Here is a 22,858-nt window from a genome sequence, read left to right as displayed (position 1 = left end):
CCAACTCACTTACACAGTCACTCAAACACATTCTGCTGTAGCTCAGTGATTTTCCATTGAAGCAGATGTGTGGAGAGAAATGTTCCAAGCTCTGGGTTGGTTCTACTCCAGTAGTACAGTGTGAGTTCTACGAGTCTCCAGTCATCACTTCACACTCGGCATGTTCTCACTGTGGCCTGCTGGGTACAGCAACACCTCACCCAGGCCTGACACTGTGGCCTGCCGGGTACAGCAACACCTCACCCAGGCCTGACACTGTAGCCTGCTGGGCACAGCAACACCTCACCCAGGCCTGACACTGTGGCCTGCTGGGTACAGCAACACCTCACCCAGGCCTGACACTGTGGCCTGCTGGGTACAGCAACACCTCACCCAGGCCTGACACTGTGGCCTGCTGGGTACAGCAACACCTCACCCAGGCCTGACACTGTGGCCTGCTGGGCACAGCAACACCTCACCCAGGCCTGACACTGTGGCCTGCTGGGCACAGCAACACCTCACCCAGGCCTGACACTGTGGCCTGCTGGGTACAGCAACACCTCACCCAGGCCTGACACTGTGGCCTGCTGGGCACAGCAACACCTCACCCAGGCCCGACACTGTGGCCTGACAGGCACAGCAACTCCTCACCCAGGCCTAATGACAGATGTGGAGTCTCCCGCATTGTACAATGACACTTTCTTGCTCTTTCTCTCTCTCACTCTCACACACACTAGGCTAGCCTGTTGATGCTACTCTGCTGACTGTGATCTCTCCCAGTAGTTAGCACTAGGCTAGCCTGCTGATGCTAATCTGCTGACTGTGTTCTCTCCCAGTAGTTAGCACTAGGCTAGCCTGCTGATGCTAATCTGCTGACTGTGTTCTCTCCCAGTAGCTAGCACTAGGCTAGCCTGCTGATGCTACTCTGCTGACTGTGTTCTCTCCCAGTAGCTAGCACTAGGCTAGCCTGCTGATGCTACTCTGCTGACTGTGTTCTCTCCCAGTAGCTAGTACTAGGCTAGCCTGTTGATGCTACTCTGCTGACTGTGATCTCTCCCAGTAGCTAGCACTAGGCTAGCCTGTTGATGCTACTCTGCTGACTGTGTTCTCTCCCAGTAGCTAGCACTAGGCTAGCCTGTTGATGCTACTCTGCTGACTGTGTTCTCTCCCAGTAGCTAGCACTAGGCTAGCCTGTTGATGCTACTCTGCTGACTGTGATCTCTCCCAGTAGCTAGCACTAGGCTAGCCTGCTGATGCTACTCTGCTGACTGTGATCTCTCCCAGTAGCTAGCACTAGGCTAGCCTGTTGATGCTACTCTGCTGACTGTGATCTCTCCCAGTAGCTAGCACTAGGCTAGCCTGCTGATGCTAATCTGCTGACTGTGTTCTCTCTCAGTAGCTAGCACTAGGCTAGCCTGCTGATGCTAATCTGCCGACTAAGGTACAGTAATGTCTCTGTTAGATGTTCTGCCTGGGGTAATGTTAATAATCATCATCATTATGTTTGTCCTAATGTTGCTGTTTCTGTTAGATGGTACAGCTGATGAAAGTTAGCGTAGCGTCCTGCTGGCCTCATCTGACACTGCTGAATAGTAGCCTGCGCTAGAATGGTCTGGCTCAAACTGGGCAATGTCTGGGGAAGCCTTATCCTGGGATCTACATGCTCTAGCCAAGTCCTCTGACTATCAATAACTGTCTGTGACAACAATAATCTCAACAACAATAGTCAGCCAAAGACTTGGCCAAGTAGTCTAGGAAGTGGATGTGACGCTGCCTGAGATTGGTTGACACGGAATGTGAATGCAAGGGGCAACATTCTCCAATCTCCATGCAGACATGGGTCCTATCCTAATAGGCAACTGGATTGTATTGACATAAAGATGATAAATGATGGTGGAAGGTACAACACTCCATATAGGTCTGAACACTCTCCGTTTCTCTCTGGATGTAGATCAAAACATAGTGGTGTTTCAGTCAACCATAACCCCATCAGACAAGCCTCCCCTCTGGACCCTGACTCACCCCAGAGAGAGAGAGCCCTGGGAGGGACTGCAGGGGGGAGACGGGGAGGGAGGTAGGTGGAGAGGTCCGCGTCACTTCCCCCTCTGCTTCTTGTATAGCGGTGACTTCACCAACAGGGCTCAATTAGCCCAAATGTGTCTCTGCTGCTGCTAAATATAGTAGAGTGACTCTGCCTGGAAGTCCAACCCCTCTAATACTGATGCTTAAGTTGATTACAGTTATAATAGGTGGAGAGGGAGAACAAGTTGACAATAGAGGCAGATGTGCAAGCCGTTAAACACACACCCCACCCCCATATACGTTAGTATAGAGACCGATGTAGGACCCTTGAACATCTGAGTTACGGAAAACCTGTCCGGTATCACGGAATCCAGACATTAAAACGGAATTCAACAATGTATTGAACTTAGAAGATAATGATAGGACGTGTTATCATGTAGTCAGATATAGGACTAGGACGTGTAGTCAGATTGTTATCATGTAGTCAGATATAGGACTAGGACGTGTTATCATGTAGTCAGATATAGGACTAGGACGTGTTATCATGTAGTCAGATATAGGACTAGGACGTGTTATCATGTAGTCAGATATAGGACTAGGACGTGTTATCATGTAGTCAGATATAGGACTAGGACGTGTTATCATGTAGTCAGATATAGGACTAGGACGTGTTATGTAGTCAGATATAGGACTAGGACGTGTTATGTAGTCAGATATAGGACTAGGACGTGTTATGTAGTCAGATATAGGACTAGGACGTGTTATGTAGTCAGATATAGGACTAGGACGTGTAGTCAGATATAGGACTAGGACGTGTAGTCAGATATAGGACTAGGACGTGTAGTCAGATATAGGACTAGGACGTGTAGTCAGATATAGGACTAGGACGTGTAGTCAGATATAGGACTAGGACGTGTAGTCAGATATAGGACTAGGACGTGTAGTCAGATATAGGACTAGGACGTGTAGTCAGATATAGGACTAGGACGTGTAGTCAGATATAGGACTAGGACGTGTAGTCAGATATAGGACTAGGACGTGTAGTCAGATATAGGACTAGGACGTGTAGTCAGATATAGGACTAGGACGTGTAGTCAGATATAGGACTAGGACGTGTAGTCAGATATAGGACTAGGACGTGTAGTCAGATATAGGACTAGGACGTGTAGTCAGATATAGGACTAGGGCGTGTAGCCTCCCGGGTGGCGCAGTGGTCTAGGGCACTGCATCGCAGTGCTAACTGCGCCACCAGAGTCTCTGGGTTCACGCCCAGGCTTGGCTGGGTTCGCGCCCAGGCTCTGTCGCAGCCGGCCGCAACCGGGAGGTCCGTGGGGCGATGCACAATTGGCATAGCATCGTCCGGGTTAGGGAGGGTTTGGCCGGTAGGGATATCATTGTCTCAGTATGTAAAATGTAATGTAATGTAAAATGTATGCACTCTACTGTAAGTCGCTCTGGATAAGAGCGTCTGCTAAATGACTAAAATGTAAATGTAAAAATGTTATCACGTAGTCAGATATAGGACTAGGACGTGTTATCATGTAGTCAGATATAGGACTAGGACGTGTTATCATGTAGTCAGATATAGGACTAGGACATGTTATCATGTAGTCAGATATAGGACTAGGACATGTTATCATGTAGTCAGATATAGGACTAGGACGTGTTATCATGTAGTCAGATATAGGACTAGGACGTGTTATCATGTAGTCAGATATAGGACTAGGACGTGTAGTCAGATATAGGACTAGGACGTGTAGTCAGATATAGGACTAGGACGTGTAGTCAGATATAGGACTAGGACGTGTAGTCAGATATAGGACTAGGACGTGTAGTCAGATATAGGACTAGGACGTGTAGTCAGATATAGGACTAGGACGTGTAGTCAGATATAGGACTAGGACGTGTAGTCAGATATAGGACTAGGACGTGTAGTCAGATATAGGACTAGGACGTGTAGTCAGATATAGGACTAGGACGTGTAGTCAGATATAGGACTAGGACGTGTATGTAACAGTATAACTTTAGACCGTCCCCTCGCCCCGACACGGGCGCGAACCAGGGACCCTCTGCACACATCAACAACTGACACCCACGAAGCGTCGTTACCCATCGCTCCACAAAAGCCGCGGCCCTTGCAGAGCAAGGGGCAACACTACTTAAGTCTCAGAGCAAGTGACGTAACTGATTGAAATGCTACTAGCGCGTACCCGCTAACTAGCTAGCCATTTCACATCCGTTACATAGTCAGATATAGGACTAGGACGTGTCGTCAGATATAGGACTAGGACGTGTCGTCAGATATAGGACTAGGACGTGTCGTCAGATATAGGACTAGGACGTGTCGTCAGATATAGGACTAGGACGTGTCGTCAGATATAGGACTAGGACGTGTCGTCAGATATAGGACTAGGACGTGTCGTCAGATCTAGGACGTGTCGTCAGATCTAGGACGTGTCGTCAGATCTAGGACGTGTCGTCAGATCTAGGACGTGTCGTCAGATCTAGGACGTGTCGTCAGATCTAGGACGTGTCGTCAGATCTAGGACGTGTCGTCAGATCTAGGACGTGTCGTCAGATCTAGGACGTGTCGTCAGATCTAGGACGTGTCGTCAGATCTAGGACGTGTCGTCAGATCTAGGACGCGTCGTCAGATCTAGGACGCGTCGTCAGATCTAGGACGCGTCGTCAGATCTAGGACGCGTCGTCAGATCTAGGACGCGTCGTCAGATCTAGGACGCGTCGTCAGATCTAGGACGCGTCGTCAGATCTAGGACGCGTCGTCAGATCTAGGACGCGTCGTCAGATCTAGGACGCGTCGTCAGATCTAGGACGCGTCGTCAGATCTAGGACGTGTCGTCAGATCTAGGACGTGTCGTCAGATACAGGACCAGGACGTGTTATCATGTAGTCAGATACAGGACCGGGACATGTATTCATGTAGTCAGATACAGGACCGGGACATGTAGTCAGATACAGGACCGGGACATGTAGTCATATGGGTTCAGCCAGGGTTGTGACTGTCTGTTTATATGGGAGGACAGATTGAGAGGCGTTTGTTCGGATTAAGCTGCCTGACTGAGTCCATCTGTCTGACTGTCTGTGTGGGTGTCCTCTCCTCCATCATACTACTTCCTACTGCTGTAGCCCCAGAGCAGGGTGTTAGTCCTTACTGAGACTCCCCTGGAACACAACAGAGAGGTGTTAGTAGTTACTGAGACTCCCCTGGAACACAACAGAGAGGTGTTAGTAGTTACTGAGACTCCCCTGGAACACAACAGAGAGGTGTTAGTAGTTACTGAGACTCCCCTGGAACACAACAGAGAGGTGTTAGTAGTTACTGAGACTCCCCTGGAACACAACAGAGAGGTGTTAGTAGTTACTGAGACTCCCCTGGAACACAACAGAGGTGTTAGTCCTTACTGAGACTCCCCTGGAACACAACAGAGAGGTGTTAGTAGTTACTGAGACTCCCCTGGAACACAACAGAGAGGTGTTAGTAGTTACTGAGACTCCCCTGGAACACAACAGAGAGGTGTTAGTAGTTACTGAGACTCCCCTGGAACACAACAGAGAGAGAGCAGGGTAACTGTCTAAATAAGTAACTACATACGTGTGTGTGTGTGTGTTAGTGTTGACGTTTTGGCTAAGTGCCCACTGCTTCTGGGCCTAGCCCTTCCCCCCCCAGTGTATTGTGGGTCAGTGATGGGGAAGGGCAGGCTGCACTTGGAGTTAGTTTCGTCTCATCTCTCTGCCTCTCATTGGGCTCCTGAGTGGCGCAGCGGTCTTAGGCACTGCATCTGAGTGCTAAAGGTGTGGTTCGACCCTGGTTCGATTCTAGGCTGTATCACAACCGACCGTGATTGGGAGTAGGGCGGCGCACAATTAGCCCAGCGTCGTTAGGGTTTGGCCGGGGTAGGCCATCATTGTAAATTGAAATGTGTTCTTAACTGACTTACCTAGTTAAATAAAGAATAAATAAATACATAAAAATACAATAAATTGTCTCTCCCTGGTAGCTGAAAACAGAGAGACATTCCACATGATGTCCTCTGCCATGTGTTTGTGTTGACATGTATTTCTGCCCCGTATAGACTTGGGCTGTTGTAAGTTTGTGGTGGTTGTTTAAATCTCTGCTGTTGTCTGACTGTCTGTCAGCCTGAGTACTTCAGTCAGGTTTGTGGTACGATCAGTCTTTGGAATAGTCTCTAGTCACGTGAGATATTGATGTTTTGCTGAAGTAGAGTGTCGAGAGCCAGAGAGACTGACCTATTTCTGTGTGTGTTTCTGAGTGTGTGCCTGTCTCTCTGTGTGTGTTTGTGTGTCCACTTGCACCAAGGTGACCCAGGATGTGCCCCCCCCCCCCCCCCCCCACACCCCCCCCACACCCATACTGGCTATCTGCCCACCTTCTGTAGTTTCCATGGAAACATATAGCCCCTGCTGCCAACCACCTTTGCCTTCCTACCGGAACAGAGACATCGCCTCGACCAATCAAAAAACTGTGCCAGACAGCATATGTACAAAAATAACCAATCAGATCGCAGCGCTGAGCCAAGCAGCCTGTTCTACCTACAAAGCCACATGGCTGTGAATAATTCAGGAGAAGGAAAACACAAGTAGTTACTGATTTACACTTCACACACACACACACACACACACACACACACACACACACACACACACACACACACACACACAGATATTGGTATGTGGTTACTTATTTAGTCAGAAGGAAAGTAGGTTACCCTGCCCTCGTTCTCTGTCTGTCTGAGGTGGCTATTTGGGGAGGAAGGAGGCATGATAATGAGAGGCCCAGCCACAGAGAGAGACAGGACCCAGCCACTGAGAGAGAGAGACAGGACCCAGCCACTGAGAGAGAGAGACAGGACCCAGCCACTGAGAGAGAGAGAAAGACAGGACCCAGCCACTGAGAGAGAGAGAGACAGGACCCAGCCACTGAGAGAGAGAGAGAGAGAGAGACAGGACCCAGCCACTGAGAGAGAGAGAGAGAGACAGGACCCAGCCACTGAGAGAGTGAGAGACAGGACCCAGCCACTGAGAGAGTGAGAGACAGGACCCAGCCACTGAGAGAGAGAGACAGGACCCAGCCACTGAGAGAGAGAGACAGGACCCAGCCACTGAGAGAGAGAGACAGGACCCAGCCACTGAGAGAGAGAGACAGGACCCAGCCACTGAGAGAGAGAGACAGGACCCAGCCACTGAGAGAGTGAGAGACAGGACCCAGCCACTGAGAGAGAGAGAAAGACAGGACCCAGCCACTGAGAGAGAGAGAGAGACAGGACCCAGCCACTGAGAGAGAGAGAGAGAGACAGGACCCAGCCACTGAGAGAGTGAGAGACAGGACCCAGCCACTGAGAGAGTGAGAGACAGGACCCAGCCACTGAGAGAGTGAGAGACAGGACCCAGCCACTGAGAGAGAGAGACAGGACCCAGCCACTGAGAGAGACAGGACCCAGCTCTGAGGATGGTGGTCTGTCTGAGGTGGCTATTTGGGGAGGAAGGAGGCATGATAATGAGAGGCCCAGCCACAGAGAGAGACAGGACCCAGCCACTGAGAGAGTGAGAGACAGGACCCAGCCACAGAGAGAGACAGGACCCAGCCACAGAGAGAGACAGGACCCAGCCACTGAGAGAGTGAGAGACAGGACCCAGCCACTGAGAGAGTGAGAAAGACAGGACCCAGCCACTGAGAGAGAGAGAGAGAGACAGGACCCAGCCACTGAGAGAGTGAGAGACAGGACCCAGCCACTGAGAGAGAGAGAGACAGGACCCAGCCACTGAGAGAGAGAGAGACAGGACCCAGCCACTGAGAGAGAGAGAGACAGGACCCAGCCACTGAGAGAGAGAGACAGGACCCAGCTCTGAGGATGGTGGTCTGTCTCTCCAGTCTACCCTCAGGGAGGAGGGTCTTTGATTTTGGCAGACACAGCCTTAGGGCGTCGCCCCATCTCGCTCCGATCCATCTCACTGCAGCCCCCCGCAGGCGGAGAGGGGGATTTGGGACTGTTAAGGCAGAGGGAGGAAATTAGATGGAGAGAGGTGGTGGGGCATGGGAGAGCGAGTTGAGGACGGGGGGGGGGTTGAGGACGGGGGGGGAGGAGGTGGGAATCGTAGATGGGAGAGGAGACACGGTGCCAGAGGAGATTTGAGTTTAGGCATGCAGAGAGGATAGGGGAGGACGGCAAATCTGTTGGCGTTTTGCCTTGCTGCTCAGATGAGCTCAGGGGGGTGAGTCTGCTCAGGGGGGGTGAGTCTGCTCAGGGGGGGTGAGTCTGCTCAGGGGGGGTGAGTCTGCTCAGGGGGGTTGAGTCTGCTCAGGGGGGGGTTGAGTCTGCTCAGGGGGGGGTTGAGTCTGCTCAGGGGGGGGTTGAGTCTGCTCAGGGGGGGGTTGAGTCTGCTCAGGGGGGGTTGAGTCTGCTCAGGGGGGGGTGAGTCTGCTCAGGGGGGGGGTGAGTCTGCTCAGGGGGGGGTGAGTCTGCTCAGGGGGGGGTGAGTCTGCTCAGGGGGGGGGTGAGTCTGCTCAGGGGGGGGGTGAGTCTGCTCAGGGGGGGTGAGTCTGCTCAGGGGGGGGGGGGGGGGGTGAGTCTGCTCGGGGGGGGGGGGGTGAGTCTGCTCAGGGGGGGGGGGGTCTGCTCAGGGGGGCTGAGTCTGCTCAGGGGGGCGAGTCTGCTCAGGGGGGCGAGGGGTAGTGTGTGTCACTGGTCTCCCCCAGTATTGCTCGGTGGCAGAAGTATTATAGTGGTAGTGCAGCTCACAGGAAGCTGGCCCTCACGCGCTCTCTCACAACAACACTGCCACTTCCTGTTGCACAGGGCTGAGAGGCAGGTTCAGAGAGAGAGGGAAGGGACAACGAGTGAGAAAGTGTTGTGGAGGCGCGTTACATATTTCCCTGTTTCTTTTTTCCTTCTACTGGCCTTGTCATTCTGTCTCTCTGCTCTTACTAGTCTCTTCTGTCAGCCGCAGCACAGAAAGTTCTCCAGGAGCCAGACTGAGACTGTTAGTGGAAATTGATCGACCGATAACATAATCAATTTACTTAGTTAGCTCCTTAAAAGCTCTGACGTTCGTCCTCTCCTTTCTCTCTCCTCCTCGCTCCTTCAATTCTCTCTGTCTCTCGTTCGTCTGTTTGTTCTCCTTCTTTAGTTCCACTCTTGTTTCCTTTTGTACTGCGTCCTCCAACGGGCTTCTCCATTGTGTGTGCTTGCGCCCTGTTCACGTGTGCTCAACTTTTCCGTAACCACGGAAGAGAGAGCAGTAAAACATGGTGGTCCGGCGTGGGAGCAGCAAAAGGGGGAAAACAACATTTTTCTTATGACTCCACCCACGATGTTCAGATTTGTTAAAATCTGTTTGATTTGGATCCCAATAAGAGAATAGCCTCCTTTTTATTTTACAGGAAAATACTCAGTTTATAAAGACGTGATTCTAGAAACTGTCTGACTCAGGGTTTTATGCAACACAATACGATCGGATAGATGTATCATTTTCTGTGACCAAAATAATTACGTTTTTTACAAGCCATGCAGCTGTATGCCCCAGTGGGGGGGGTATTTGGCCCAAAGCCGGGTATCGTGGACCCGGCAGCACAACACACAGATGTAATGTCTAAAGGGTTTCTCTAAAGGACCTGCATTACATGACTGTCTAAAGGGTTTCTCTAACGGACCTGCATTACATGACTGTCTAAAGGGTTTCTCTAACGGACCTGCATTACATGACTCTCTAATGGACCTGCATTACATGACTCTCTAATGGACCTGCATTACATGACTCTCTAATGGACCTGCATTACATGACTGTCTAATGGACCTGCATTACATGACTGTCTAATGGACCTGCATTACATGACTGTCTAATGGACCTGCATTACATGACTGTCTAATGGACCTGCATTACATGACTGTCTAATGGACCTGCATTACATGACTGTCTAATGGACCTGCATTACATGACTGTCTAAAGGGTTTCTCTAATGGACCTGTATTACATGACTGTCTAAAGGGTTTCTCTAATGGACCTGCATTACATGACTGTCTAAAGGACCTGCATTACATGACTGTCTAATGGACCTGCATTACATGACTGTCTAAAGGGTTTCTCTAATGGACCTGCATTACATGACTGTCTAATGGACCTGCATTACATGACTGTCTAATGGACCTGCATTACATGACTGTCTAAAGGACCTGCATTACATGACTGTCTAAAGGGTTTCTCTAATGGACCTGCATTACATGACTGTCTAAAGGGTTTCTCTAATTGACCTGCATTACATGACTGTCTAAAGGGTTTCTCTAATTGACCTGCATTACATGGCTGTCTAAAGGGTTTCTCTAATTGACCTGCATTACATGACTGTCTAATGGACCTGCATTACATGACCGTCTAATGGACCTGCATTACATGACTGTCTAATGGACCTGCATTACATGACTGTCTAATGGACCTGCATTACATGACTGTCTAATGGACCTGCATTACATGACTGTCTAACGGACCTGCATTACATGACTGTCTAATGGACCTGCATTACATGACTGTCTAATGGACCTGCATTACATGACTGTCTAATGGACCTGCATTACATGACTGTCTAATGGACCTGCATTACATGACTGTCTAATGGACCTGCATTACATGACTGTCTAATGGACCTGCATTACATGACTGTCTAAAGGGTTTCTCTAATGGACCTGCATTACATGACTGCGGATATGAGAGCTGATGTGCTGAGACATTGGAACTGAACTGAGCCACTCCAATACATGTCAGGATTCTGTGTTGGCGCTGTAGGCCTTAAGACTTGTCCCTTATATAGTGCACTACTGTTGAACACAACCCTATAGGCTTTGGTCAATAGTAGTGCACTGTATAGGATGTAATTTATGATGCAGACTACATGTGGTTAAATAAAGGGAGATGATAAAGTGCCAGGATCCTCCAGCCCAGTGGAGAGCAGCCTTGGAAGGCTGTGAAGACCGGTTCCACAGAGCTCCATGCCAACTCATCAGAGGGTAACTCCACAGAGCTCCATGCCAACTCGTCAGAGGGTAACTCCACAGAGCTCCATGCCAACTCATCAGAGGGTAACTCCACAGAGCTCCATGCCAACTCATCAGAGGGTAACTCCACAGAGCTCCATGCCAACTCATCAGAGGGTAACTCCACAGAGCTCCATGCCAACAACTCATCAGAAGGTAACTCCACAGAGCTCCATGCCAACAACTCATCAGAGGGTAACTCCACAGAGCTCCATGCCAACAACTCATCAGAGGGTAACTTCACAGAGCTCCATGCCAACAACTCATCAGAGGGTAACTCCACAGAGCTCCATGCCAACTCATCAGAGGGTAACTCCACAGAGCTCCATGCCAACAACTCATCAGAGGGTAACTCCACAGAGCTCCATGCCAACAACTCATCAGAGGGTAACTCCACAGAGCTCCATGCCAACAACTCATCAGAGGTTAACTCCCTGGTCCCACACTACTGCTGTACAACTCTACCTCTCCCCTGTCCTACCCTGAGCTTATGGACTGGACTACTGCCTGGCCCACCTCCCCACACACACTCTCACTCACCTCGTCTCCCTCTGTATCTGATTTACTCACATCTATTGCTCACAATAGTTTCCAGCACAGGCTCAGTTGTGATTGGCTGAGATGGTGCTGCCTGCTGGTGTCATTCAATTTTTATTTCACCTTTTTATTTCACCTTTTATTTAACAAGGCAAGTCAGTTAAGAACAAATTCTTATTTACTATGACGGCCTACCGGGGCACAGTGGGTTAACTGCCTTGTTCAGGGACAGAACGACTGATTTTACCTTGTCAGCTCGAGGACTCTAACCACTAGGCTACCTGCCGCCCCATGAAGGTGCTAACACGGACTGTTTTTACCACACTGTGTTTTCTCATGCGTCATGCAATGTGGCGTGGGTGGATGTGTGAGAGTGTGCATGCATGAAAATGTATACATAAATGTGTGTGTGTGGAAGAGTGCTTACCTTGTGTGTTGTGATGTTGGCTGTCTCAGCCCCGGGCTCCTCTGCAGAACAGAATCAGTGTAGTGTTCTGATGAAAATGTAATTGAGACCAGAATAGATATAATGGTATTACTGTCTGCCTGAGAGAGCAGAGCTCTGCACGGTCCTCCTCTCCAGGAAGGCCTGACATGAACACACACTGTAGTCTTCAAGTACAGAGACATAGCAACACCTGATAAAAACATTATCCTCTCTCTCTCTCTCCCCCTGTCCCGCTCGCTCGCTCTCTCTCTCTCCCCCTGTCCCTCTCGCTCGCTCTCTCTCTCTCCCCCTGTCCCGCTCGCTCGCTCTCTCTCTCCCCCTGTCCCTCTCGCTCCCTCTCTCTCTCTCTCTCTCCCCCAGTCCCGCTCGCTCTCTCCCTCTCTCTCCCCCTGTCCCGCTCGCTCTCTCCCTCTCTCTCCCCCTGTCCCGCTCGCTCTCTCCCTCTCTCTCCCCCTGTCCCGCTCGCTCTCTCCCTCTCTCTCCCCCTGTCCCGCTCGCTCTCTCTCTCTCCCCCTGTCCCGCTCGCTCGCTCTCTCTCTCTCTCTCTCTCCCCCTGTCCCGCTCGCTCGCTCTCTCTCTCTCTCTCCCCCTGTCCCGCTCGCTCGCTCTCTCTCTCTCTCTCCCCCTGTCCCGCTCGCTCGCTCGCTCTCTCTCTCTCCCCCTGTCCCGCTCGCTCGCTCTCTCTCTCTCCCCCTGCCCCGCTCGCTCTCTCTCTCCCCCTGTCCCGCTCGCTCGCTCTCTCTCTCTCCCCCTGTCCCGCTCGCTCGCTCTCTCTCTCCCCCTGTCCCTCTCGCTCGCTCTCTCTCTCTCCCCCTGTCCTTCTCGCTCGCTCTCTCTCTACCCCTGTCCCTCTCGCTTGCTCTCTCTCCCCCTGTCCCGCTCGCTCTCTCTCTCTCCCCCTGTCCCGCTCGCTCGCTCTCTCTCTCTCCCCCTGTCCCGCTCGCTCGCTCTCTCTCTCCCCCTGTCCCTCTCGCTCGCTCTCTCTCTCCCCCTGTCCTTCTCGCTCGCTCTCTCTCTACCCCTGTCCCTCTCGCTTGCTCTCTCTCCCCCTGTCCCGCTCGCTCTCTCTCTCTCCCCCTGTCCCGCTCGCTCGCTCTCTCTCTCTCCCCCTGTCCCGCTCGCTCGCTCTCTCTCTCTCCCCCTGTCCCGCTCGCTCGCTCGCTCTCTCTCTCTCCCCCTGTCCCGCTCGCTCGCTCGCTCTCTCTCTCTCCCCCTGTCCCGCTCGCTCGCTCGCTCTCTCTCTCTCCCCCTGTCCCGCTCGCTCGCTCGCTCTCTCTCTCTCCCCCTGTCCCGCTCGCTCGCTCTCTCTCTCTCCCCCTGTCCCGCTCGCTCGCTCTCTCTCTCTCCCCCTGTCCCTCTCGCTCGCTCTCTCTCTCTCCCCCTGTCCCGCTCGCTCGCTCTCTCTCCCCCCCTGTCCCTCTCGCTCCCTCTCTCTCTCTCCCCCTGTCCCGCTCGCTCGCTCTCTCTCTCTCTCCCCCTGTCCCGCTCGCTCGCTCTCTCTCTCTCTCCCCCTGTCCCGCTCGCTCTCTCTCTCTCTCCCCCTGTCCCGCTCGCTCTCTCTCTCTCTCCCCCTGTCCCGCTCGCTCTCTCTCTCTCCCCCTGTCCCGCTCGCTCGCTCTCTCTCTCTCCCCCTGTCCCGCTCGCTCGCTCTCTCTCTCTCCCCCTGTCCCGCTCGCTCGCTCTCTCTCTCTCCCCCTGTCCCGCTCGCTCGCTCTCTCTCTCTCCCCCTGTCCCGCTCGCTCGCTCTCTCTCTCTCCCCCTGTCCCGCTCGCTCGCTCTCTCTCTCTCCCCCTGTCCCTCTTGCTCGCTCTCTCTCTCTCTCTCCCCCTGTCCCGCTCGCTCGCTCTCTCTCTCTCTCCCCCCCTGTCCCGCTCGCTCGCTCTCTCTCTCTCCCCCTGTCCCTCTCTCTCGCTCTCTCTCTCCCCCTGTCCCTCTCGCTCGCTCTCTCTCTCCCCCTGTCCTTCTCGCTCGCTCTCTCTCTCCCCCTGTCCTTCTCGCTCGCTCTCTCTCTCCCCCTGTCCCTCTCGCTCGCTCTCTCCCCCTGTCCCTCTCGCTCGCTCTCTCTCCCCCTGTCCCTCTCGCTCGCTCTCTCTCCCCCTGTCCCGCTCGCTCGCTCTCTCTCTCTCCCCCTGTCCCGCTTGCTCGCTCGCTCTCTCTCTCTCCCCCTGTCCCGCTCGCTCGCTCGCTCTCTCTCTCTCCCCCTGTCCCGCTCGCTCGCTCTCTCTCTCTCCCCCTGTCCCTCTCGCTCGCTCTCTCTCTCTCTCCCCCTTTCCCTCTCGCTCGCTCTCTCTCTCTCTCCCCCTGTCCCTCTCTCTCTCTCTCTCTCTCTCTCTCCCCCTGTCCCTCTCGCTCGCTCTCTCTCTCTCTCCCCCTGTCCCTCTCGCTCGCTCTCTCTCTCTCTCCCCCTGTCCCTCTCGCTCGCTCACACACACAGACAGACTGCTCCTTTTGAATGCTTTTAGGCCTATTCCTTCAGCTGTCATAACCATGTATCAGTGTTCTGTCAGGCCAGGTGGTTAGGTGAGGTTCACCACAGCCAGCAGGTCTGTCAGAGAGAGGCTGGTGGGGTACAAGAGCTAGCTGTCACAGGTCTTCTGTAATCACCATGTGTCTCTCTCTGTGTCTCTCTCTCTCTCTGTGTCCTGTCTTGGAGAGAGTATAGTTGTATAGTTTCTAATCTTGGTAAAGACACCATGGCTTCAGTTTTAGTAGTTTTTATCAACTGAAATCTGAACAGAACCTATTTATGCTCATGTTCATTGAATATTAGGGATATCAGCACACTATCCCCATGTGTTTCAATGCACACCGGGCCCAATAGGAGCACACCGGGCCCAATAGGAGCACACCGGGCCCAATAGGAGCACACCGGGCCCAATAGGAGCACACCGGGCCCAATAGGAGCACACCGGGCCCAATAGGAGCACACCGGGCCCAATAGGAGCACACCGGGCCCAATAGGAGCACACCGGGCCCAATAGGAGCACACCGGGCCCAATACATCCCTCAATTCTCCAGTCTCACTAGGGACTTGAACCTCTCCCAATACATCCCTCCATTCTGTAGTGTCTGTGTAGTGTCTGTGTAGTGTCTGTGTAGTGTCTGTGTAGTGTCTGTGTAGTGTCTGTGTAGTGTCTGTGTAGTGTCTGTGTAGTGTCTGTGTAGTGTGTGTGTGTCTGTGTAGTGTGTGTGTGTCTGTACGTGTGTGTAGTGTGTGTCTGTGCGTGTGTGTAGTGTGTGTCTGTGCGTGTGTGTAGTGTGTGTCTGTGCGTGTGTGTAGTGTGTGTCTGTGCGTGTGTGTAGTGTGTGTCTGTACGTGTGGCTGTGCGTGTGTGTCTGTACGTGTGTGTCTGTACGTGTGTGTCTGTACGTGTGTGTAGTGTGTGTCTGTGCGTGTGTGTAGTGTGTGTGTAGTGTGTGTGTGTAGTGTGTGTCTGTGCGTGTGTGTAGTGTGTGGCTGTACGTGTGTGTAGTGTGTGGCTGTGTGTGTGTGTAGTGTGTGTCTGTACGTGTGTGTGTAGTGTGTGTACGTGTGTGTGTCTGTACGTGTGTGTGTAGTGTCTGTACGTGTGTAGTGTGTGTCTGTACTTGTGTTTAGTTTGTGTCTGTACGTGTGTAGTGTGTGTCTGTACTTGTGTTTAGTTTGTGTCTGTACGTGTGTAGTGTGTGTCTGTACGTGTGTTTAGTTTGTGTCTGTACGTGTGTTTAGTTTGTGTCTGTACGTGTGTGTACGTGTGTGTAGTGTTTATCTCTTCAGCTAATGAAGCAGTGTCATTACTATTCTGTCCCTGAGGAATCTGTGTCCTGCTGGAGTGGAGCTGAACGACACACTGTCACTGTAATTACTGTTGGGGGAGAGGGCCTCAGAGCGGAGCTGGGGAGAGGGCCTCAGAGCGGAGCTGGGGAGAGGGCCTCAGAGCGGAGCTGGGGAGAGGGCCTCAGAGCGGAGCTGGGGAGAGGGCCTCAGAGCGGAGCTGGGGAGAGGGCCTCAGAGCGGAGCTGGGGAGAGGGCCTCAGAGCGGAGCTGGAAGCGAGTTGAATTAAGGGCCTCAGCTTGGAGATCAAGGGTGCTGTCGTGAGAGTTTGGAAGTTCCTAATGAAGCCAGAGAGAGCTGTGTGAAGCTCCATAGGAAGTACTGGTGGGTGAGGAACCATCTTGGAGCTGCACGAGGGGGACTAGGGCATTCCTAAACTGTTAGCTACTGTATAGCGTCTAGGTGGGCTGGTCTCTGCTGGGCTATTAGAGGGGCTGGAGAAGGCGGTGTGTGAAATGTGTGGAGCATAGTCAAATAGGATCTCTTCATGATCCCTAACCTCGTGGGTGGGCAACGATACGCTCTCTGGGAACCATTCCTGTGACACTGAAACATGACTGGCTTGTACAACGTCCCTCTAATGTAGGGCAAATGTTTCTCTTGACCATCAATCATTCATGCTGTCCGACACTAAACCCCCCTCTATACGGATGTGTTCCTAATGGCGCACTAATGGTGCACTACAAATGTTTCCCTATTCCCTTCATAGGACTCTGGTCAAAAGTAGTGCACTATAAATGACTCCCTATTCCCTTTATAGGACTCTGGTCAAAAGTAGTGCACGATAAATGACTCCCTATTCCCTTCATAGGGCTCTGGTCAAAAGTAGTGCACGATAAATGACTCCCTATTCCCTTTATAGGACTCTGGTCAAAAGTAGTGCACGATAAATGACTCCCTATTCCCTTTATAGGGCTCTGGTCAAAAGTAGTGCACGATAAATGACTCCCTATTCCCTTCATAGGGCTCTGGTCAAAAGTAGTGCACGATAAATGACTCCCTATTCCCTTTATAGGACTCTGGTCAAAAGTAGTGCACGATAAATGACTCCCTATTCCCTTTATAGGGCTCTGGTCAAAAGTAGTGCACGATAAATGACTCCCTATTCACTTTATAGGACTCTGGTCAAAAGTAGTGCACTATAAATGGCTCCCTATTCCCTTTATAGGACTCTGGTCAAAAGTAGTGCACTATAAATGGCTCCCTATTTCCTTTATAGTACTCTGGTCAAAAGTAGTGCACTATAAATGGCTCCCTATTCCCTTTATAGGACTCTGGTCAAAAGTAGTGCCCTATAAAGGAAACAGGGTGTCATTGGGTATTCCTTCTCCACTACATGTCTCTCTATAGGAGACAGAAACACACACAATGATTAACATTTTCTCTCTTGTTGTTTTTCCTCCCTGCAGAGATTACGAAGATTATCGACCAAATACAGGACAGAGAAGATCTACCCCACCAACGTCGGGGAGCAGGAAGAGAATGTGAAGAAGAACCGCTACAAAGATATACTGCCCTGTATGTAATCCTATGTGGCCAAAGCTGTGTGTGTAGTGTGCTGTGTGCTGTGTGTAGTGTGTGTAGTGTGCTGTGTGTGTAGTGTAGTATGTGTGTGTAGTGTGCTGTAGTGTGCTGTAGTGTGTGTAGTGTAGTATGTGTGTAGTATGTGTCCTCTCTAATGGTTCTTACAGTCAGGGGAATAGATGGATATTACTGGAAATAATCACATTAATTCTCGAGGCCAGAAGGGCTCTGAGTGGACTGGACAAATAAACTCTGGCCACAGCCCCTCACAACACACACATCCTCTTGGCCCTTCTTCCCCACAACATAGCATCCAAGACACACACACACACACACACACACACACACACACACACACACACACACACACACACACACACACACACACACACACACACACACACACACACACACACACACACACACACACACACACACCCTTCTCTGCCCCACCCCCCTCTTCTCTACCTGAACAACATGGAGGACATCTTACAGGACACTAACCTCTACCTGAACAACATGGAGGACATCTTACAGGACACTAACCTCTACCTGAACAACACGGAGGACATCTTACAGGACACTAACCTCTACCTGAACAACATGGAGGACATCTTACAGGACACTAACCTCTACCTGAACAACACGGAGGACATCTTACAGGACACTAACCTCTACCTGAACAACACGGAGGACATCTTACAGGACACTAACCTCTACCTGAACAACACGGAGGACATCTTACAGGACACTAACCTCTACCTGAACAACACGGAGGACATCTTACAGGACACTAACCTCTACCTGAACAACATGGAGGACATCTTACAGGACACTAACCTCTACCTGAACAACACGGAGGACATCTTACAGGACACTAACCTCTACCTGAACAACATGGAGGACATCTTACAGGACACTAACCTCTACCTGAACAACACGGAGGACATCTTACAGGACACTAACCTCTACCTGAACAACACGGAGGACATCTTACAGGACACTAACCTCTACCTGAACAACACGGAGGACATCTTACAGGACACTAACCTCTACCTGAACAACACGTAGGACATCTTACAGGACACTAACCTCTACCTGAACAACACGGAGGACATCTTACAGGACACTAACCTCTACCTGAACAACACGGAGGACATCTTACAGGACACTAACCTCTACCTGAACAACACGGAGGACATCTTACAGGACACTAACCTCTACCTGAACAACACGGAGGACATCTTACAGGACACTAACCTCTACCTGAACAACACGGAGGACATCTTACAGGACACTAACCTCTACCTGAACAACACGGAGGACATCTTACAGGACACTAACCTCTACCTGAACAACACGGTGGACATCTTACAGGACACTAACCTCTACCTGAACAACACGGTGGACATCTTACAGGACACTAACCTCTACCTGAACAACACGGAGGACATCTTACAGGACACTAACCTCTACCTGAACAACATGGAGGACATCTTACAGGACACTAACCTCTACCTGAACAACACGGAGGGCATCTTACAGGACACTAACCTCTACCTGAACAACACGGAGGACATCTTACAGGACACTAACCTCTACCTGAACAACACGGAGGACATCTTACAGGACACTAACCTCTACCTGAACAACACGGAGGACATCTTACAGGACACTAACCTCTACCTGAACAACACGGAGGACATCTTACAGGACACTAACCTCTACCTGAACAACATGGAGGACATCTTACAGGACACTAACCTCTACCTGAACAGCATGGAGGACATGGAGGACAACTTACAGGACACTAACCTCTACCTGAACAACATGGAGGACATCTTACAGGACACTAACCTCTGTCATCTGAAGCCCCTCTGCTTCTTAATTCAGAACATCATGACTCCGATGGATGGATGGAGCCTAAGGATGGATGGATGGAGCCTAAGGATGGATGGATGGAGCCTAAGGATGGATGGATGGAGCCTAAGGATGGATGGATGGAGCCTAAGGATGGATGGATGGAGCCTAAGGATGGATGGATGGAGCCTAAGGATGGATGGATGGAGCCTAAGGATGGATGGATGGAGCCTAAGGATGGATGGATGGAGCCTAAGGATGGATGGATGGAGCCTAAGGATGGATGGATGGATGGAGCCTAAGGATGGATGGATGGATGGAGCCTAAGGATGGAGCCTAAGGATGGATGGATGGATGGAGCCTAAGGATGGATGGATGGATGGAGCCTAAGGATGGATGGATGGATGGAGCCTAAGGATGGATGGATGGATGGAGCCTAAGGATGGATGGATGGATGGAGCCTAAGGATGGATGGATGGATGGAGCCTAAGGATGGATGGATGGATGGAGCCTAAGGATGGATGGATGGATGGAGCCTAAGGATGGATGGATGGATGGAGCCTAAGGATGGATGGATGGATGGAGCCTAAGGATGGATGGATGGATGGAGCCTAAGGATGGATGGATGGATGGAGCCTAAGGATGGATGGATGGAGGGATGGAGCCTAAGGATGGATGGATGGATGGATGGAGCCTAAGGATGGATGGAGGGATGGAGGCTAAGGAAGGATGGATGGAGGCTAAGGATGGATGGAGGGATGGAGGCTAAGGAAGGATGGATGGAGGCTAAGGATGGATGGAGGGATGGAGGCTAAGGAAGGATGGATGGAGGCTAAGGATGGATGGATGGAGGCTAAGGATGGATGGATGGAGGCTAAGGATGGATGAATGGATGGAGGTTACGGACGGATGCTACGGATGGAGGGATGGAGGCTATAGGGAGGGATGGATGGAGGGATGGATGGATGGATGGATGGAGGGATGGATGGAGGCTATGGAGGGATGGATGGAGGCTACGGATGGACGGAGGGATGGATGGAGGGATGGATGGAGGCTACGGATGGACGGAGGGATGGATGGAGGGATGGATGGAGGCTACGGATGGACGGAGGGATGGATGGATGGATGGAGGCTATGGAGGGATGGAGGGATGGATGGAGGCTACGGACGGATCAGTCAAATATAGAGGGTTTATATAATATTATTGTTGTACAATGCTGAAACATTTGACATGATTTATTTGTTCTATTTACCAGCCACATCCTTTGTCTTTATTCCCTCTAATCTGTTGCTCTTTTTCTCCTGCTCCTTTCCACTCTCCCTTTCTCTCCCTTTCTCTCCCTTCCTCTCCCTTCCTCTCCCTTCCTCTCCCTTCCTCTCCCTTCCTCTCTCTCCCTTTCTCTCCCTTCCTCTCTCTCCCTTCCTCTCTCTCCCTTCCTCTCCCTTCCTCTCCCTTCCTCTCCCTCCCTTTCTCTCCCGTCCTCTCCCGTCCTCTCCCGTCCTCTCCCGTCCTCTCCCTTTCTCTCCCTTTCTCTCTCTATTCAATTTAAGGGGATTTATTGACTTGGAAACTTTCTCACTCTTTCTCGCTCTTTCTTTCTCTCCTCTCACTCTCCCTATGTCTCTCTCTAACATGTATCCTCTCCTCTCCCACAGTTGACCACACGAGGGTAAAGCTGACTTTAAAAACAACCAATCAGGATGCAGATTACATCAATGCCAGCTTCATCAAGGTACAGTTGACTTTCTACACACCTCAGACCTGTGACTGCATGATGTGACCTCACTCCTCTGCCCTCCCACGACTTACACAGCCTTTTGCCTCGTGTGTGTGTGTGTGTGTGTGTGTGTGTGTGTGTGTGTGTGTGTGTGTGTGTGTGTGTGTGTGTGTGTAGGAGGGGGGGTGTGTGTGTGTGTAGGAGGGGGTGTGTAGGAGGGGGTGTGTGTGTGTATGAGGGGGTGTGTGTGTGTGTAGGAGGGGGTGTGCGGAGATAAGCTTACAGGTCCACAAACATATCACCAGTACGTCTTGAGTTTCACCCTGAATGTCTGTCCAGTCAGAGGTCAACACTTTAAATAGACCAGAAGGAATGCTGAGGGATGGGGAATTGTAACACCTAGTCCACAAACTGTTGTTTTGTTTAGTAACTAGAGGCGTCGGGGCCTTCCAGGTGATAGTCATGTGGAGTGTAGCATAGCAACCTGCACACTGTGTGGAGGCTAATGACACTCAGCTGTGTCACACAAGGTGATCAATTACACCCTTAAAAACTCAGAGACCTTTACCAACAGGCTGGCCTGAATAAAGATGTCTGAGTGTTTTCCTCCCGCTCCTCCACCTCCTCCCTCTCCTCCACCTCTTCCCTCTCTTCCACTTCCTCCCTCTCCTCCACTTCCTCCCTCTCCTCCACTTCCTCCCTTCTCTCTCTCTTCCACTTCCTCCCTCTCCTCCAATTCCTCCTCCCTCTCCTCCAATTCCTCCTCCCTCTCCTCCAATTCCTCCTCCCTCTCCTCCAATTCCTCCTCCCTCTCCTCCAATTCCTCCTCCCTCTCCTCCAATTCCTCCTCCCTCTCCTCCAATTCCTCCTCCCTCTCCTCCAATTCCTCCTCCCTCCAATTCCTCCTCCCTCCAATTCCTCCTCCCTCCAATTCCTCCTCCCTCTCCTCCAAATCCTCCTTCCTCTCCTCCAAATCCTCCTTCCTCTCCTCCAAATCCTCCTTCCTCCCACCTCTCTCCTCCTCCTCTCCTCCTCTGCTTGTCCTCTCTCTCCTTCCGGTTCCTCCCTCCTCTCTCTCCTCTCTCTCCTCCTCCTCCTCTTCCTCCCACCTCCTCTCTTCCTCCTCCTTCTCCCCTCTCCCTCCCACCTCCTCTCCCTCCTTCTCCCCTCTCCCTCCCACCTCTCTCCCTCCTCCTCTCCCTCTCCTCCAACCTCCTCTCTTCCTCCTCCTTCTCCCCTCTCCCTCCCACCTCCTCTCCCTCCTCCTCCTCTCCCTCCCACCTCTCTCCTCCTCCTCTCCCTCTCCTCCTCTGCTTGTCCTCCCTCTCCTCCCTCCTCCTCTTCCTCCGCTTCCTCCCTCCTCCTCTCTCATCTCTCTCCTCCTCCTCTGCTTGTCCTCTCTCTCCTCCCTCCTCCTCTTCCTCTGCTTCCTCCCTCCTCCTCTCTCTCATCTCTCTCCTCCTCCTCCCCTCCTCCTCCTCTCTCCTCTGCTTGTCCTCTCTCTCCTCCCCCTCTGCTTCCTCCCTTTGCTTCCTCCCTCCTCCTCTTCTCTCTCCTCCTCTCTCTCCTCTGCTTGTCCTCTCTCTAAACTAACTGTGTGTTAGTTCATCCAGCCCTCTAATATTAGTTGTGTTACCAGGGAATGGATGGTCCAGAGGCCTACATCGCTACCCAGGGTCCTCTAACCAACACTGTCATCGACTTCTGGAGAATGAACTGGGAGTACAGTGTAGCCGTGAGTCTCTCACACACACACACACACACACACACACACACACACACACACACACACACACACACACACACACACACACACACACACACACACACACACACACACACACACACACAGAGACAATCACACTGTTTTTGCCACTGCTCTCTGAGACT

General features: G+C 51.7%; 1 protein-coding gene across 3 annotated transcripts in view; it reads left to right on the top strand.

Moving 5' to 3' along the window:
• The first annotated feature begins 17,255 nt into the window (after window positions 1–17,255).
• The window catches only part of LOC129846363 (tyrosine-protein phosphatase non-receptor type 12-like), a 55,956-nt gene continuing 50,353 nt past the window's right edge, over window positions 17,256–22,858 (top strand). For 2 of the 3 annotated variants that reach the window (XM_055914290.1, XM_055914289.1), the window contains exons 1-2: window positions 20,907–20,983; window positions 22,608–22,703. In XM_055914290.1, the coding sequence (XP_055770265.1) occupies window positions 22,611–22,703 (93 nt within the window). In that variant the 5' untranslated portion in view covers window positions 20,907–20,983; window positions 22,608–22,610. Of the gene's footprint in view, window positions 17,385–20,906; window positions 20,984–22,607; window positions 22,704–22,858 lie in introns of those variants that run through there. The other variant, XM_055914292.1, reaches the window with a different exon arrangement.

Source organism: Salvelinus fontinalis, unplaced genomic scaffold, assembly GCF_029448725.1.
Source record: "Salvelinus fontinalis isolate EN_2023a unplaced genomic scaffold, ASM2944872v1 scaffold_0507, whole genome shotgun sequence".
In the NCBI taxonomy this organism is placed as follows: domain Eukaryota; kingdom Metazoa; phylum Chordata; class Actinopteri; order Salmoniformes; family Salmonidae; genus Salvelinus; species Salvelinus fontinalis.
Note: the sequence above shows the minus strand (reverse complement) of the source record. Positions and strands in the feature narration are given on the sequence as shown.